Source organism: Aquarana catesbeiana, linkage group LG09, assembly GCF_042186555.1.
Source record: "Aquarana catesbeiana isolate 2022-GZ linkage group LG09, ASM4218655v1, whole genome shotgun sequence".
In the NCBI taxonomy this organism is placed as follows: domain Eukaryota; kingdom Metazoa; phylum Chordata; class Amphibia; order Anura; family Ranidae; genus Aquarana; species Aquarana catesbeiana.
In genome coordinates, this window is record NC_133332.1 from 293,174,835 (window position 1) to 293,193,120 (window position 18,286).

Consider the following 18,286-nt stretch of genomic DNA (forward strand, 5'->3'; position numbering starts at 1 on the left):
CTTATATCATCTACAGAGCCCCCCCCCCCCCCCCCAGCGCTGTGTTTATCCCAATGAATGATACTGACTGACCAGAAAAAAAATCCTTCCTATGTAATCGGGTCTTCCTCTGAGAATCGGTGACTTTGGGAATATATGCAACATCACTGATCTAGGTCCATATGGGAATATATGCACAGGCTGAGAACTTAAGCTCACCACACATCCTAAAATTTGATTGTGAAACCTCAGCATGTGTGTGTGACTCCACTGACAGTAGGCAATAGAGGGGACCCAGTTATATAAACCAAAGTCTGGAAGAGTCCACCATCCTGGTCTGCAGGGGCCATGTTGGAAAGGGCTGTCATGTTGTTTCTGTCTGAATACTGATGTGGATGGACAAAGCATAGTTTTATATTAAAGTATATCTCTAGCTAAAAGTTTTTTTTTTATTTGGACTACGAAACACCTTCCCATCGCCATAACATAGAGGTGACGTATCCTGTAGCCCACGGAGAAGAATTAGGCAGAGTTTCTGAGAATAAACAGTTCATTTTTGCATTTAATAACAGGCTCTCCTGCATTCTCTCTCTCCTAATTTCTCTGTATCTGTCTCCAGTAATCCAGATCCAACTTGGTAATTTGTACCAATGCATGATATACAATACTGTATATTCTGCTATCCCTATCACCTGCAAAGAGCCCCATGGGCATCAAGTCAATCTGTGGGAGCTTACACAGGGCCAAGGACTCTCTCCTTGGCCTGGCCATTGGCACCCAAAGTTGGCCTGGCCTTAGGCACCCAAAGTCATGTCATGGGGAAGACAGTCACAATGCTCCTTCATGCCCATATGTACCGGGTGTTTCTCTTTAGTCTGAATGGAGCAGTGTGGGGATCAAGTGGGATCAGTATTAGAAACTGGGGGTCAACCTGTTGCTTTTCCGCATATGAACATAAGCTGAGTCCACTGGTATAGTCATGTTCTAGTTGTGCTAATGCCCACGGCCTGTTCAGTTTAATTGGGGTTGACTTTTTGTTTTGACATTTGCATCCAGCGTGTCACTGCAGTCACTGATGACAAAAGCCTCTACGTCTGTTCTCCACACACCTTTCCAGAAGGTCAAGTCGCAGCTGGCGGCCATGCGGCAGTGTTAGGAGCTCCATGCCTGAGCTGACTCCCATGATCCTCTGCATCTCCTTGGTAACACCGAGTATCCTGGCAACCTGAAAGTAACGTGAAGATGGAGATTAATCTTTCCTAATTGGAAATAGATTCTCGCCACATTTTGAAGGAAGAGTCCCCGGAGGACACAGCAATAAACACATTAATGGCAGGCATTTTAATCTGGCCGTACTGGCAAGAGAATAAGGTGATGTCATGGTGACATCATTGCAGCGGCCAAAAATATCTCAGCACTTTGAGTCTTCATTAGTGTTAAACCTTTATTTCAGATTGGAACTAAGATCTGTCAGCCTGAAGCCACGATGCCACTTTGAGTAATAATTTATATATGTAAAAAAGGACTCTACTCTAATTTAAAAGCCCCCCTAACTATGGATCATAAGCTGGCTTATATGAAAAACAATTAGGCTATTATTAAAGGAAGATTATTGTGCTTTTCCAACGAGCAGATATTATGAGCTATTACCATAATAGCCTCTGTACTCCTTTCAGTACAGGGTTCCTTAAAAGTAAATGTTCATTTGAACTTTTACTTTGTTATGTGCGTGCTGTACCATATTCCCTGAATTGTAACACATAGATTAGTAGATTCACCCTGAAATTCATTGCAATCTCTCAGCCTCCCTGCTCAACAACAGTGAAGGGAAACAGAACCTGACTGAACTTGTATACCAGGGATATGCAATTAACGGATCTCCAGCTGTTGTAAAACTACAAGTCCCATCATGCCTCTGCCTCTGGGTGTCATGCTTGTGGCTGTCAGAGTCTTGCTATGCCTCATGGGATTTGTAGTTCTGCAACAGCTGGAGGTTCGCTAATTGCATATCCCTGTTGTATACCATAAATTTCTCTTTATACCATTAAACACAACAGATGCCTCATTTCCACTGAGCGGATTGGTTCGGGTCGGTACAGTTTGAATGGCCTAGAATGGTCCGGTCTATTCTGGTGAGCGTTTCCACTGCAAGTGGGACCACAAGGGGCCATACAGGGTTTAGAAAAAATGCCTCAGCATAGCACAGCAGAGGGTTTTCTGTCAGCCAATCAGTGGAATGTATCGTAGCTCCGCCCTAACCGAACCGTTCCATTTTCTATAGCCCCACATCTGAAGCAGGACCCTGAATGGAGTGGTACGGTTCGGTTGTATGGGCCACTTTCATAATGCAAACACCCAAAATAGCGTACCGTACGGAACTGAACCGATCCGCTCAGTGGAAACGAGGCATTCGACGGCTAACCTCATAACAGGTAGATCTATAAAGAAATTTTTGCAGCCCTTATACCACCAATACTGAGCTATATGGACAATTGTTGATCCTACTGTACCTATAATGAACTGTAATGTCAACAGGATCTGATAATTGAACCCTGAAAATTTAGAAATCTAAGAGTGCTGTTGACTTGTGTTGTATTTCTAATTTGCTCTAGAACATTAGGTGGATTCCTCTGTAATCAACAGACAACCTACTACTATATATCATTTGGCATTCTTAATTTCATTTTGATGGCTAAATAATTTGTATTGCTGGTTGTATGTAAACCCCAAACATAGTCCAGGACATTTTTTACTACTACTGAATGCTAGAAGGAGAAATTACACAAATGAAGATATGAAATTGGTAGTCTACAATAATCCTATGCAGAGACTGGGACCACCAGAGGCTTGCTTTCTTTTATTACTGGGTTGTTATCAGTAATAAAAATGTGTGCCAGGGTTGCAGGAAGTCTCTACTGACAACAGACACTAGAGAGGGCCCAGATATATAAACCAAAGATTGGTCTCCTGGGGCCATGTTGGAAAGGGGTGTCATGAATGGATGATGTTTGTCTCTGAACATTGATATGAATGAACAAAGCACAGGTTTAATTCAAAGTATCCCCCAGCCAAATGTTTTTTTCTTTAGTTTTGGATTCTGGGGGTATAATGGGAAGGGTTAGAACAGAGTTTCTCAACAAGGGTTCCTCCAGAGGTTATCAGTGGTTCCTTGAGCAATGAGCAATTTCTGCCTCTTAGATAAGTTCCCACTTAAAGACACCACTGATTTTTTTAGTTATCCATAATGGATAATTCTTCCCAATAACCACAAGTGTAAGGAAACATCTTCCCACCGACCATCGCACTAATGTATCATGAGTTGTAGATATAGTAGTGTTGAGCAGGGGTTCCCCATGACTGGAAAGTTATTTCAAGGGTTCGCCTGTGTTGGACAGGCTTATGAAGGACTGCGTTAGAATCTTTATTAATATTATTATTATTATTGTTTCTTTTTTTTGTTTTGTTTACTGTTGAGTATTCTTGTGACCTCCTGTTCTGGTAACAATGCTGTCATTGTGACCAAAATAGAAGAAATATCTGGGAATCACTGGTCCCACATCACATCTACTGCATTCTAGACACCCTTTGTTAGCCCACTAAAGCATATATAAGTACTTAGATATTGTGGCTGCATTAGCTTTTTAAGACTTGTTTTCCTTTATTTTCACCTGGTGATCATACCAGTGATACACTTCCTGTCCTAGGGTGACAACATCCACTAAACGTACTGTAACCATGAAGTAGTGTTGTCACCCTAGGTTGCTCATTCCTGATTTGGATTACAAAACACATCCCCATCTTCATAACATAGGGATGAGGCTTTCTGTATTCCACAAAGAACTGAACAATTTTTCGTGCAGGATGAACAGTTACAATTTTTGCCTTTATGGAAAGGGATACAACAAAATGCTCCTAATGTTGTGTTCAAGAGACCAAAATGGTGCAAAAAAGACTGTTAATATTTAAGGTTTAAATAGACTTCAAGCCCTCTTCTGTATATTCAATATCAATGTTCTTGGCATCACTCTTACCTCACAGTCGGTTTTGGTAATATGTTTGGCAATGGTTTTGGCATCAACTTCAGAGAAGAGTTCCTTGACCTTCTTTAGTATACACATCTCCAGGGGCTTGTTGTCTGGGGGGATCAGTGTGGACTTGAAACTTGTTGGGTTGAAGGAAGATTTGGCCTCTACTGTAGGGATAGTAAAGCACAGTTTGTCCTTATCGGGGTCCTCCACCCCACGGTTTGCCCCTGCCCGGGCACCCTCGTCCACTTTTAACCTCTCGACATAGCTCTTGGGTGGAAGAGTTTTGCTGGGGGTGTCATGTGTTGGGGAAGCTGGGCGAAGCTGACAGTAATGTGCATTGTCCGGGTCACTATAACTGTTTATGGAGGGGGAAGGAGAAATCTGTGGGTACCCATGATTTGGTGAAGAATGGTTGTTTTCAGCCATGTTTAAAGCAGCTTTGTTGTTTGCCGGGCAGACGTAGGGTTCACTGGACCGTCTCAGCACAGGAGAGCCAGGGGTCACATTATTAACTACCGGAGCTCCTTGGGGCTTCACCCGGACAACTGCATACATTAACAAGAAAATTATTACAAGCTGTATAGCATGGGAGTAAAATGTATAAATAAATGTCTACACATATTGCTGAAAAAAGTCTTATTATTGCTGAAAAAAGTCTTATTATTAAACACCAAATTATGTTAAAGGTCCAGACTACCGAAAAGTGATATTCCAGAGCTAGGAGTCTGTTAAGCTGGGGTACTTGCTGATTACTTGCAACTTCTGAAGAGCAATAAAACCTCCCTGACATAGTTCCTGGCTCTTTTCTTTCCCACCTGGAAGTTATCCTACCCATCACCCTGCTAGACAGTTTTTCTTTCTACTGATTGGCTTCAGAGAAATCAGAAGTGTCCCTGCAGTTTTTTACCTACCAGACTCTACTATGTCTAGGATGTGATTACCCTTCCATCCCATTCTGTTTATCTGCACAGACTTCTGTTTTTCAACATTACCAATAGACAGATACAATTTTTTCTTTTTTCTTCTTACTAGCATATTTTGATACACTGATTATGCATCCTTTTAATTTAGGTAGTCACCACTAGCATGGCACCTTATCTTACTACGAATACCAGCAACCTGGGTCCTTGTGTCCAGGGGGGGCTCTGTGTGTGCTCCTCGCTAGCACGCGGACCCAAAATACCTCAGCTCCCGGGACAGACACCTTTTTTGGCCCTGGCTCTATACCAGCTATACCTCATTGCACTGATTCTATGTAAGTACTCAGGGTGGGCTCACCCGCCTTTCCCTGTTATGATCAGTTACAATTAGATTAATCACATTTTATCATATCTTCTAGACGTCCCTGATCATCCGCCCCTGATGAGTGTCTTTCACACGAAACGCGTCGGACAATTTGGGATGCAGACATATGTTTATAGTATACCATCAATTCAGAACATCTCTCACCTTCTAACTATGGTTTTACTGTGTTTTTTCTATACTTTTATTCCCTCCACAAGTACTGCTGTAATGTTACATGTACATATATGGAATTTTTTGTATGTATAATTCATCAATTGAGACCACTATGTGGTGCCAAGTTGATATATATTTGATGTACCCTTGATGTCCGTATTACATACGCGCATACACATGTGCTTGTAAATACTTATGAAATGATATTTATTACAATGTCTTTTATATATGTGGTTTCCATCATTGATATGTTTTATGCGTCTCATTATGATCAATAAATATCGAGTATCAGTAATATTGCTTAACATGGTGCAAAAAATCAGAAATCAGCTTTAACTATTCTCTAGTCTTAAATGCTGAATTCTTATTAGCTCTTATGATGTACTTTATGCCTTAACTCTATGTATTATGTTAATAGGGAAACCACCATAAACACAAAGCAATGCACAAAAATAATCTCTTTTAATGATGTGGTTTTCTGGATGTATAGATTTCAGATCAACTTTCTGACTTGGATGTTTACCATAGAGATATTTCAACCATATTGAATTTTTTTTGACTTTCGCAAAAAAAATGCCATTAATAAGGAATCACTGATATTTTTGTAGTTTACCCAAAGAAGTCTAAGGGCCTGTTCACAATTGACTACATTTCTAATGCTTAACAAACACTCCTATAGCGTTAGTATGGGCGTTAGACTCGCATTAATGAGCTTTAGTATGGGCATTAGACTCGTGTTTTACAAGTGTTTTACAAGAGTTGAAAATGCTCCCCAACGCCCTGTGGTCAGTTTTGATGCGTTTGATGAGCGTTAAAGCGTGTTAAAACTGCTTCACAAATGCCTATTCCATTAAAGTTAATATACTAATCGTAACGCCCCGCAACTGCACCGCAACTGCCTGCCAGAGTGTTACCGAAGCGTTTCCATAGACTTGAATGGGAGGGGTAAAAATGGCTTCAAACCCCTCTTGACTCGACATGAGGCTTCAATTTTGAAGCGACGCAACCGTAGTGCTTCATGTTTTGATAGTGTGAACAGCACTATATGCTGTCCATTGTATCATTTGCATAGGCGTTTGAGGGGTGTTTTTAACACCCCTCAAACACCTGCTTTTAATGCCAGTGTTATCTTAGCCTAAAGGGCAGTTTGCTTGGGCTTACATAGTTACATAGTTAGTAAGGTTGAATAAAGACACCAGTCCATCCAGTTCAACCTGAGTGAGTCCTGAGTGAGTGTGAGTGTCTACAATTATCCCTATCCCTGTAAATTGCATCTCATTAAGATGCTCATCTATTATAGATATTATTATTTATTTAAGGTACCCATATAGTGCACACTCACATCGGTCCCTACTTGTCCTGGATTACCACCACCATACATTACCAGCAATTTTTTCCTACCTGTACTATAGGCTGGAGATCCAGGGGTTTCAGAAATAGGGGACATTGGGGAGTGCAAGTCTTGGATTTGGTCCACACTGACTGCACAGCTCCTGATGATATCTCTATGATGTGGAGAGGACGTGCTAGGAGAAAAAAAAATAGAACAAATTTTATGAATGAAGCCATCAATTCCTTATTCACAGCACAATAACTATGATTGAATTCATATCGCCTGTACAGCTCACTGTTCTGGAGATCTGGCCCTGGAAACTTGTTACTCTAATTGTATCTATTCCTGGTCACTAATCAATTGCAATTCTTACCATTTAAGCCTAGTACACACCACTATTTTTTTTCGCTGGGTTGAACGAAAAAAAAAAAACCTCACAGCTCAGATCAGAGCCACTGTACTAACAATCCAATGTTAGTACATCAATCTACCCTGCAGTGCTTTTGCGTTCTGATAGGGGGGCGCCCCCCCACCAGAACACTCAGGTCAGCACTCTCAGCCATTGGCTGAGAGCGCTGATCGGGAGCCCGTCAGCTGCTGGTTTTCCAGCATGCTCGGCCAGCTTTTGTCAGACCGGCTGGGTCTGACAAAAAAAAAAAAATTAAGAAAAAAGAAAAGACTTGTATAAAGCATAATACACATGGGCCGATTGTCGGCTGGTTTTTATTGAACCTTCCAATGTTGCCCGACATTCGGCCCGTGTGTACTAGGTTTTATACAAGTCTTTTCCTTGCCTTAATTAAAGTATATCTAAAGCCAAAATCTTTTTTTTTTTTTTTTATGGTTTTGGGTAGGATGTGGCAGTTTTGTAATAATCCATTAGGCTTTTATTGATTTATGTATCACCTCTTCGGAGAGTCACTCTTTATGTGTTGTAGTGACCATTATCACTGGGACAGAAAGTAAGGCCCCTTTCGCACGAGGCGGACTCCGTTTCTATGGAGCCCGCCTCGGTCCGCCGGCTCAGCGGGAGATCAGTCTGTTGATCTCCGCTGAGCCGGCGGATGACAGGTCCCTCTCTGCTCACTGAGCGGGGAGGGGCTTGTCAGGCGCCGCTGCCGCCTATGGAGGGATCGGATGAAAACGGACAGCATGTCCGTCTTCATCAGATCTCACCCGATCCGCCAGCGACGGACCTGGACGTAGAGCCATCCGTCTGCTTTTAGCGGATCAGACGGGGTCGGATGTCAGCGGACATGTCTCCGCTGACATCCGACGCTCCATAGACTAACATGGAGCGCCCGTTCAGGTCCGCCGTCAAAACTGACAGGCGGACCTGAACGGTCCGATCGTGTGAAAGGGGCCTTATAGGAATTCCAAATTGTAACAGTTGTCAATGTATAATGAATAGATGGGACATCTTGCAATCAAAACACTCGTATGGGGATTCCCTCTCACACTGGATAGACATTCTTCTCACTTCCTGGGTGAGTGGAGATAAATTAGAACACCTGCTAACTTTTTATTGCTAGCCCTTGCCCCTATTAGGGAGATTCACCCTCTGTATTTGTCCCATTTACCATTATCAATGGTAGGGAAAGTAAAAGAAAAACTGCAAATTTTGGGTTGTCCCCAGAACAGTAAAAGAGAATAAACCTTCCAATGGGAGACTAATTCTGGTGATCTGGGGGTCCCATGAATTCCCTTAATCTACAGGGACTTCTTCTCACTTGGAAGTGAAGGTAAATCTCCTCATTGGGACACCGATAGCAAAAAACCGACAGGGTTTATAACCTCCCTTACTCTATCCAAAAATAAAAAAATAGTTTTGCCTATAATTCTACTTTAAGGAGGATACCCATATTTTATGATCCCAGTGCTGGTGGTCACCAAGATAGGAAGTGAGGGCCAATCTCTCCAACAAAGATACAGTAGCAATAAAAATCTGTGGTGGCTTGGTAGAACTTGTGTCAGGTTTTTAGTGTTGCCAAAATCTCCACTGGGGGCTTCCCGCTCACTTTCTGTCCTAGTAACAGTGAAACAAGAAGTGAGGGAAAGTGGGGACATCAATAAAAAACCATTTGGAGATTTGAACACAATATGGATGCTTGTGGCTTGTGTGCCATATCTTTCTTTTGCTTGGCTGATGAACACTTCTTCTGCAGCAAACTGTCCTTTGTCTTAGGAAGCTGTTTCTGAGGGCTTCCATGACTCTCTGAGATTGCTGGAGGACTGGGAATTAGATAAGCCCACTGCACTTACTGAAGTAGTAGAAATATACAGTATATGACTACTAAAGCTTTTTGTACTGAAGTTCAGTTTCTACCTGTTTGGGCACCCGTTGGCCTTAGTAATCTTGTCTGCGGTGAGCCCATCAGTCATGGTAATGCTTCTTCTCTTCATATGTCCTTTCTGTGGGCTGTGTGACCCCTGCCGGCCGGGTGACAGCCCATAGCTGGCCTCTAGGTATCGTAGTGGGAATGTGCGGTTGATTGGGCAGTAGATGAGTGCCCCGCTCTGATCTGACACAGCCTTCCGGCTGCCCACATAGGAGCGGACCAGGGCAGGGATATTGTCAAAGCTTTCCTGCTCAAACAGGTATTGTATCCGCGTGTAGCTGTCACTAGTCTTCACCATTACTTTGTTGATCTTGAAATGTAGAGGCTCGTTTTTCCATCGACAGGTTAGGACGTAGTCACCCAGGCTGGTCAGTGAGTCCCTGATGAGGAAATCCCCATTTTTATGGACCAAAGTCTCTGACACCTGTGGCAATAGGAAAATGTGCACTCATTAAATTTTTACATTGAGGTTAGACTAAAACAGTTCTCACATCTGACTAGACCTTAAGCCTGCAGCCCCCTACAACTTGTGACTATTTTCCCCATATTGGCACTATATAGATTGGAGCATTTGCATTTTGTATAGAGCAGAGGGGGGACTGGCCAGAGAGGGATTACGTTGATGTAGTTGGCCAGCTTAAACATGTATTGCAATGCACGTTAGCAAAAAAATCCACGTTTTTTTGCAAAGTGTGCTAGAAAGGGTGCATAGCAGTGTGCAGAGGGTTCATTCAGAATTTTTAGTGTTAACATGTAGTCATACTCCTTTAGCACCTGATGGGTTATATATGTATAAGCTATTGGGATTTGAACACAGGTATATCTTATTTATATTACATTGCAAGTCAGTGAGCAGACCCGAACCTGTAACTCTCCTACAACCTGTGTCTAATTGCCCCATATTGGTACTACATCCACTGGAGCACATGCATTTTGCAGAGCAGAGCAGGGACTAGTCAGAGAGGGATTACTTTGATGCAGTTGGCCGGCTTAAACATATATTACAATGTATGTAAACTAAAAATCCCCTTTTGTGCAGTTTGCTAGAAAGGGTGTATAGCAGTGTGCAAAGGGTCCAGTCAGGATTTGTAGTGTTAACCCTGATGGGTATATATAAATAAAAAAAAAAAAAAAAAAAAAATATATATATATATATATATATATATATATATATATATTTTTTTTTTTAATCCAAATAGCCTTTACATATATATATATATATATATATATATATATATATATATATATATATATATATATATATATATATGTAAAGGCTATTTGGATTTTGAGCACAAGTATTTCTTATTTTTTTTTCTCACGTCTTCGGGTACATCACTCACCTCTCGAGGTATGCGACCATGGTACCAGGCATGACTGCGCAAGTCTGAGCTGTTAAGTTTTAATTCCTCCTCCAACTCTTTGTGCAGCTTCTCTGGTGGAGTATCCAAGATGTACTTTTCCTTTGAGAACTGTTGGTTAGAAAAAAAAAAAAATATATATATATATATATATACATCAAAATTCTTGTTTGTTGTGAATAATGATTGCTCTTAAATACTTTAAATACTCCTTCACAATGGCCGCTTGCATAAGCATCTACAAACACAATGTAAGTTATCAAGAAATATACCAATCCAGTGAGTAATTCAACACTCGAACATTCATGCAAAGCTGAAAAAATTAGTTAAGACTGACACTTCAATAAGTCCTGTAAAATCACAAAAGACCATTTTCCCACCTCATTTCCCATAAACTCTAGGCTGATCAATCCACCATCTCTATTTAACATTTAACTATTGCTCTCGGTAGCAAATATAAAATATTCCTGGTTGTTTCCGTATTCTTGGGAACGTGTTTTCAGACAAATGGAAACATGCACATTGGGCCTTGGCACCAACATATCGACATACAGTAATATCACATACACTCTGTCTAATGTCAAACAAATGGAAAAACTGTACATCCACACCTCTATATATTCGTCCTGCCATCCACCCCCTTTCCAGCTTTATACATAACCAAGAACTCAACCTTTTAACCCCCATGCATACAGGAGATCTGCACCTAAATCTGAGAAAAAGGAAGTTGGCCAATCTGTATGTAATACATTTGTTGCCACAGTGTGAAGGTCCAGTGAAGTTCCTCCATTGATTTCCCCTTCCTCCCTGCTCTGTTGATACTGCACGTGTGACCCAATATCTCCAGTGGCCAACAATTAATAGTGACATCAATAGCATAGAGATGTCTTAAAAGAAACAGTAGCTCCAGGCATTTCTGAATTACGACAGCACTTTTGTAAGACTCCACACCTTTTGTTATGCGATCAGTATTGCTGAAATGAATACTGGAATACACTACTAGTGGTATCAATCTTTATGTGTATTGGTAACTTTGGACAATACAGATCACTAATCAAGAGCCCAAGGCAGTCCTTCTCAACATTTTTACACCAGAGGAACCCCTAAAATAATTTTTTAGGTCTCAGGGAACCCCTGGTAGAATAAATCAATCAGGAGTCTTTGGGAAAATGCACCTACATTGATGGTCAGTAGAAAGAATGCCACACTTATGGACAGCTATAAAGATCATTGGCATCCACAGGAGTCACTGGCTCTACCTAGTGGGGCTGGCCCTGGAACTATGAAGGCATCATCAGATGGGAGGTCAGTCAGTCACAGCTCAAGGAACCTCCAGCAACCGAAGGAACCCTAGTTGAAAATGGCTTGTCTAGGAAGACTAGAGGTTTCCTGTTTAGACCGGCAGACCTGTATTTAGACATTATACTACCCTAGGCACTCCTCATTGATAATGCCCTTTAGTACAGGTGCTGCCCCTTGTCATGTGATCATTGTAATAAAAACTGCTACTATGTACTAGGTAGCATAGGATCTGCTTTATATGCAGAGCTACGTTTCAGCTGTACAGAACACCTAACAAGAGAAGAGAGGTGATTTCATGTTCCCTGAATGATAATGAATGGTAAGTCTAGGTTCACACTATTGCAGGTGCGGGGATGTGTGTAAATCGCATGGGTTTTCACACCTGCAGCCAAAGCATGTTACTCTTTAGAAGATGCTTAAGCCTAGTACACACCACTGACAGCTCAGGATTGAGCTGCAGTACTAACAATCCAATGTTAGTACAGCAATCTCCCCTGATGTTCTATTGTGTTCTGACAGGGCCCCCCGCCAGAACACTCCAGTCAGCGCTCTCAGCCATTGGCTAATCGGGAGCTGGTCAGCTGCTGGTTTTCCAGCATTCACGTCTGACAGAAGCCGGTCTGGCTGCCATACACAGGGGCCGCACAGTGTCGCCCAACATTCGGTCCGTGTGTACTAGGCTTTAGGGGGTACCATTAATTCTTACTGGCACCCCCATGCATCTAAAAATGCAGTGCGTTTTGGTGGCACAAAATCTCATGGTGCAAAAGCTGCAGATCCATTTTGGAAAAAGGATCAGGGACCTTCTCCCTGCATTTCCTGCAGGTACATCAGCCCATTCAAATATAACACAAACACAGCATGCATGGAACCTAAGTAAGGAAGAAGATATCGCAATTTGTACATTTTAAGACTTTGTGATGCCTCTTAATCCCACTGTCCAAGGCACTGGCCTTAAGGTAAATACAGCTCTGCAGCAGAGAGTCTTGTAACCCCTCTGGTGAACCGCTGCCTTCACCTTTAATATTTTTCTGGATTAATCTCAAAGTGTCATGCCTAAAGGTGTCCATTATTGTCTATTACAACATTGACATGAGACGGTTATGCTCCCAAAAAAAAATGTGTCATTCTTTACGCACGGAAAGCTGTATGATGACTGTTTAACAGGATCAGTGTTAGGCAGTTAAATCTGTCTGGTAATGCTCTTCCACATATGGAGGATTCAGATCAGAAGCATCACGCTAATAGAAAGGATTGCAGGGAAAGGGAATTAACGCACTCATTTTTTATCAGTCCAGGTGGCAGCTCTTAGTCTGTATGACAGTGCCCACGCCAGAATGAGATAATCCACCCTCCGCACAAAATCGTATCAAAGCTGGCCTGGCCTGCTTGAATAATACAGACGGTTTAGAGGCGTCGTCTGCATTGTAATGAGCTTTAGCGGCCAGGGGAACACCTGAGCCGATGAGCCCTACAAGGCCCCCTCTTTCCCTGCCTGCCGCTAAAGCACTGATGTAATAGCCAGCTAGAGTCAGCTAGATGGCTACGCTACAGTCTGAATGTGCTCTACAGCCCAATCATTAGATTGGAAGCCCTAAGAGGCAAGCATTCCCTTCCAGAGCTGCAATCAAGGCTATTTCCGAGAGTCTGAGACAATGGATGGAAAGAGGGATGGATGGATTAGGTACCAACTCATGTTGTGTTGTAATTCTGGATTTTAAAGGGAACCTGTACTGTACCCATAAAGGATAAAGTCAAAGTATTACTTTAGAGCAGGGACAGTAGGAAGCGCATACTTACCTCCTATGTGTGTCTGCGTTGTCCTGTTAGCCTTCCAGGGATGGACAAAAACCTGGTATGTGTTTGCCCACATGGTTTTTCTCTGCTATATTACCACAGTATAATGCTTAGTGTCTGAGTGGCCAATCATAAGAAATTCAATTCATGCTACTTGGGGGTTTAACATTGAGGTCTATGGACATCAACTGGCATGGAAGTTGGACCAAAGTAGTGCAGGGACTACTTTGAAGTCGGCACGACTTAAAGTCGTGCCAATATGAATGATAGTCATTGAAAATCATGGAGAATGACTTGTCATACGATTTGCAGTACAAAATCGTGGGACAAGTCGTATAGGGTTAGTTTAGAGTAAAGTGGTGAGAAGACGAGTATATAGAAAAATCTTGAAAATTTATTTAAACAATATAATATACATAGAAAACATTATTATAAAAACAATGATAATGGTCATATATACAATTTGATATACAGCTAAATTCTGAATCATAATAGAAGGTCTCAGGGTAAGAGGCCCAAGTCAATCATATGGCTTTCAGAAGACCCAACATGTTTCGGAGTTAATTGCTAAATTCCTTCTTCAGGGGTTGAAGATAGGCTGTATAATTGGTAATGACCATGCAATATATGGATGCACATGTAGAGCTGCTCTCAGGGCTGGTGCGACTCTCCTCTCCGTAGCCACCAAACATGTCAACCAGGATTAGATAATGGTAGGTATTTGGGAATATATCAATTTAGGGGAAGTTACATGAGTCAAAAATACTGATGACAAAATGGCAACAATCACCAGGAATCATCCTGGAGGCCAAAGTGCGCAACAGAACGTTGGAGTCCACGAGGTTGAGATATAATACCGACAGAAAAACCCATAAGATTGCAGACAATGGTGGATCGTCTCACAGTGATGTGTAGTCTGGCTCTGCAGCGGCCAATCATAGGCCTGTGTGTTGCCATGTGAGTGTGTGTGGGAGGGTCTTTAGCTCAGTGTAAGCTCTGACCCAGTGTTGCCTTAGAACTTACACAGTGAGAATTATTTCCATTGGGGAGCAGGAAATTGCATGCAATGTAAGTGCTCCTCTTCCTTCCTGCTCTAAAGTCACCCTATTACTTTGCCCTAAATAGGCAAATTACAAGTTTCCTTTAAAAAAATAGAAACTTTTTTGGTAAAAAAAATAAAATTTGCTTTTATGTTGACATGGAATACTGAATTCAATTCACTTTCAGAAGCTCTAAAATCATTACTTTTCTACAGCACACGTCCTCATTTAAGTGCAAGTAAATTTGCTGCGTGTCATATGGAACAAAGCATCCCCAACATCCCTTTAGATATGCAATTTGCCATGGCTGATCCCTGACAGCCAATGTGAGATGGCTCATGAAGTAGGAACACCCCGAGGGGGTCTTCTTTAATGTGTCTGCTGGAGGATTTTAATCAGAAAATAGATGGACATTCAAACTGGCAGGACCTTAGATGATACCAGCTCAGTTCTCCAGGGACAGCTAGAGAAAGGAAAAAAAATATATTTACAAATTTGCATGATTTGCCTGGAAAGGTTTAAGGTTTGTCTTCTAAAGCACAACTATTTTTCAGTTTCATAAGACCCTGTTCATACAAGCTTAAGCGGGAATAATGTATAATGTCCAGTATGTCCAACAAGCATCTGCAGCGCTTTCGGCAAACTTCATGCATGGGGATTTTAAACACTGAAGATAGATAGATAGATAGATAGATAGATAGATAGATAGATAGATAGATAGATAGATAGATAGATAGATAGATAGATAGATCACATTTTCACTACCATTTAACCTCCAGATCTTAGATAAAAGGACTCATCAGCACATCTAATTTATTAACCTTAATACACATCTATGCCGGGGAGGCAGCACAATCCAAGCAATTTTAAGGCAAGCTGGAGATCACTTAAATGTAACCTATTTGTTGCTGCTAGGTCCACTGGGAAATTAAAGGGAACGGTAATGACTTAGTCCCTCCCTTCTTCATATTAATTACAGTAAATCCAAGGGTCTCTGCCGCACAGCTGCTCACACCGCCAGATTTATACCAGTAGATCCCCCATGAATCCTCTACTGGCATCACATATCTGTCACCCCTTTTCTTATCGGTCTCTGTTCCGCCCACAGCAACCAATCAATCCACTTTTTTTTTTCTAGTACAGATTAAGGGCCTGTTCTCAACCACTTGCACTGAAACACACGTTTCCTGCACCGCACAGAAACACGCCGTTTGTATAAGGCCACTTTCACACTGAGGCGCTTTACAGGCGTTTTAGTGCTAAAAATAGCGCCTGTAAAGCGCCTCTCCTGTCACTCCATTATGAAAGCCCGAGTGCTTTTACAGTGGGGCGGTGCGCTTGCAGGACGTTAGAAAAAGTCCTGCAAGCAGCATCTTTGGAGCGGTTTAGGAGAGATGTATGCACCGCTCCTAAACCGCCCCTGCCCATTGAAATGAATGGGCAGCGCTGACGAAGCGCCTGCAAAGAGCCTGCAAAGCACTTTGGCAGCGGCGCTACACGGGCGGTATTAACCCCTTCTTCGGCCGCTAGCTGGGGTTAAAAGCGCAGCGCTAGCAGCCGAAAAGCGCTGCTAAAATGATGGTAAAGCACCGCTAAAAGCCCTCACCGCCCCAGTGTGAAAGTACCCTAATTGTTAATGGCACAGCCACGCATCTAGCAAATGTGCGCATGCGTTTGGTGCAATTTTAAAAACAATCGACCTGTGTGTACTTTAAGGTGCAGTAAGCAACTGTATTTTAGTTTACAATAAATAAACCACAGTGCCTTGAAAAAGTATTCATACCCCTTGACATTTTCCACATTTTGTCATGTTACAACCAAAAACGTAAATGTATTTTATTGGGATTTTATGTGATAGATCAACACAAAGTACATAATTGTGAAGTGGAAGGAAAATGATAAATGGTTTTCAAATGTTTTTACAAATAAATATGTGAAATGTGTGGCGTACATTTGTATTCAGCTCCTCTTAGTCAATACTTTGTAGAACCTCCTTTCACTGCAATTACAGCTGCAAGTCTTTTTGGGGATGTCTCTACCAGCTTTGCACATCTAGAGAGTGACATTTTTGCCCATTCTGCAAAATAGCTCAAGCTCTGTCAGATTGGATTGAGAGCGTCTGTGAGCAGCAATTTTCAAGTCTCACCACAGATTCTTAATTGGATTTATGTCTGGACTTTGACGGGGCCATTCTAACACATGAATAGGCTTTGATCTAAACCATTCCATTGTAGCTCTGGCTGTATGTTTAGGGTCGTTGTCCTGCTGGAAGGTGAACCTCCACCCCAGTCTCAAGTCTTTTGCAGATTAACAGGTTTTCTTCTAAGATTGGCTCCATCCATCTTCCCCTCAACTCTGACCAACTTCCCTGTCCCTGCTGAAGAAAAACATCCCCACAACATGTAGCTGCCACCACCATTTTTCACGGTGGGGATAGTGTGGTGGTTGATGGGCTGTGTTCATTTTCTGCCACACATAGCGTTTTTCTTTTACGCCAAAAAGTTCAATTGTGGGCTCATCTGACCAGAGAACCTTCTTCCACATGTTTGCTGTGTCCCTCACATAGCTTCTTGAAAAAAGCAAACAGGACTTCTTATGGCTTTCATTCAACAATGGCTTTCTTCTTGCCACTCTTCCATAAAGGCCAGATTTGTGGAGTGCACAGCTAATAGTTGTCCTGTGGACAGATTCTCCCACCTGAGCTGTGGATCTCTGCAGCTCCTCCAGAGTTACCATGGGGCCTCTTGGCCGCTTCTCTGCTTAATGCTCTACTTGCTCGGCCTGTCGGTTTAGGTGGACGGCCATGTCTTGGTAGGTTTGTAGTTGTGCCATACTCCATTTTCAGATGATGGATTATACAATGCTCCGTAATATGTTCAAAGCTTGGGATATTTTTTTTATAACCTAACCCTGCTTTAAACTTCTCCACAAATTTATCCCTGAGCTGTCTGGTGTGTTCCTTGGCCTTTATGATGCTGTTTGTTCACTAAGGTTTTCGAACAAACCTCTGAGGGCTTCACAGAACAGCTGTATTTATAATGAGATTAAATTGCACACAGGTGGACTCTACTAATTAGGTGACTTCTAAAGGCAATTGGTTCCACTAGATTTTAGTTAGGGGTATCAGAGTAAGGGGGCTGAATACAAATGCAACCCACACTTTTCACATATTTATTTGTAAAAAATGTTGAACACCATTTATCATTTTCCTTCCACTTCACAATTATGTGCCGCTTTGTGTTGGTCTATCACAGGGATCTCCAAACTACGGCCCTCCAGCTGTTGCAGAACTGGAGGGCCATAGTTTGGAGACCCCTGGTCTATCACATAAAATCCAAATAGAATACATTTACGTTTTTGGTTGTAACATGACAAAGAGTGGAAAACGTCAAGGGGTATGAATACTTTTTCAAAGCACTGTACATCTAAACCTAATTATTAAAATCTCATCATGCCTTTGTACTGTAAAATCTCAATAAATATCTGATTATATAAAAAATATATATATATAATGCTTTAATATGTTAATGTGCTTCCAAAAGTTGCTTTCAAGATTTTTAAGGTCCTTGCACACAGGCGGGTGAGACCATTCAATGTAAATGATGGCCTCCAGCTAAGCAGCCCAGGTACACAATACAGCCTCCTATAG

At 41.9% G+C, this 18,286-nt stretch overlaps 1 protein-coding gene across 3 annotated transcripts in view; it reads right to left on the reverse strand.

Annotated features, from left to right (window-relative positions):
- Window positions 1–18,286, reverse strand: part of SH2D3C (SH2 domain containing 3C) — a 173,806-nt gene that overhangs the window by 12,569 nt on the left and 142,951 nt on the right. For all 3 annotated transcript variants that reach the window (XM_073600449.1, XM_073600450.1, XM_073600451.1), the window contains 5 exons: window positions 10,481–10,609; window positions 9,125–9,561; window positions 6,867–6,991; window positions 4,011–4,552; window positions 1,089–1,204 (listed from right to left, as the gene is read on the reverse strand). In XM_073600449.1, coding sequence (XP_073456550.1) covers window positions 1,089–1,204; window positions 4,011–4,552; window positions 6,867–6,991; window positions 9,125–9,561; window positions 10,481–10,609 — 1,349 coding nt within the window. The remainder of the gene's footprint in view (window positions 1–1,088; window positions 1,205–4,010; window positions 4,553–6,866; window positions 6,992–9,124; window positions 9,562–10,480; window positions 10,610–18,286) is intronic.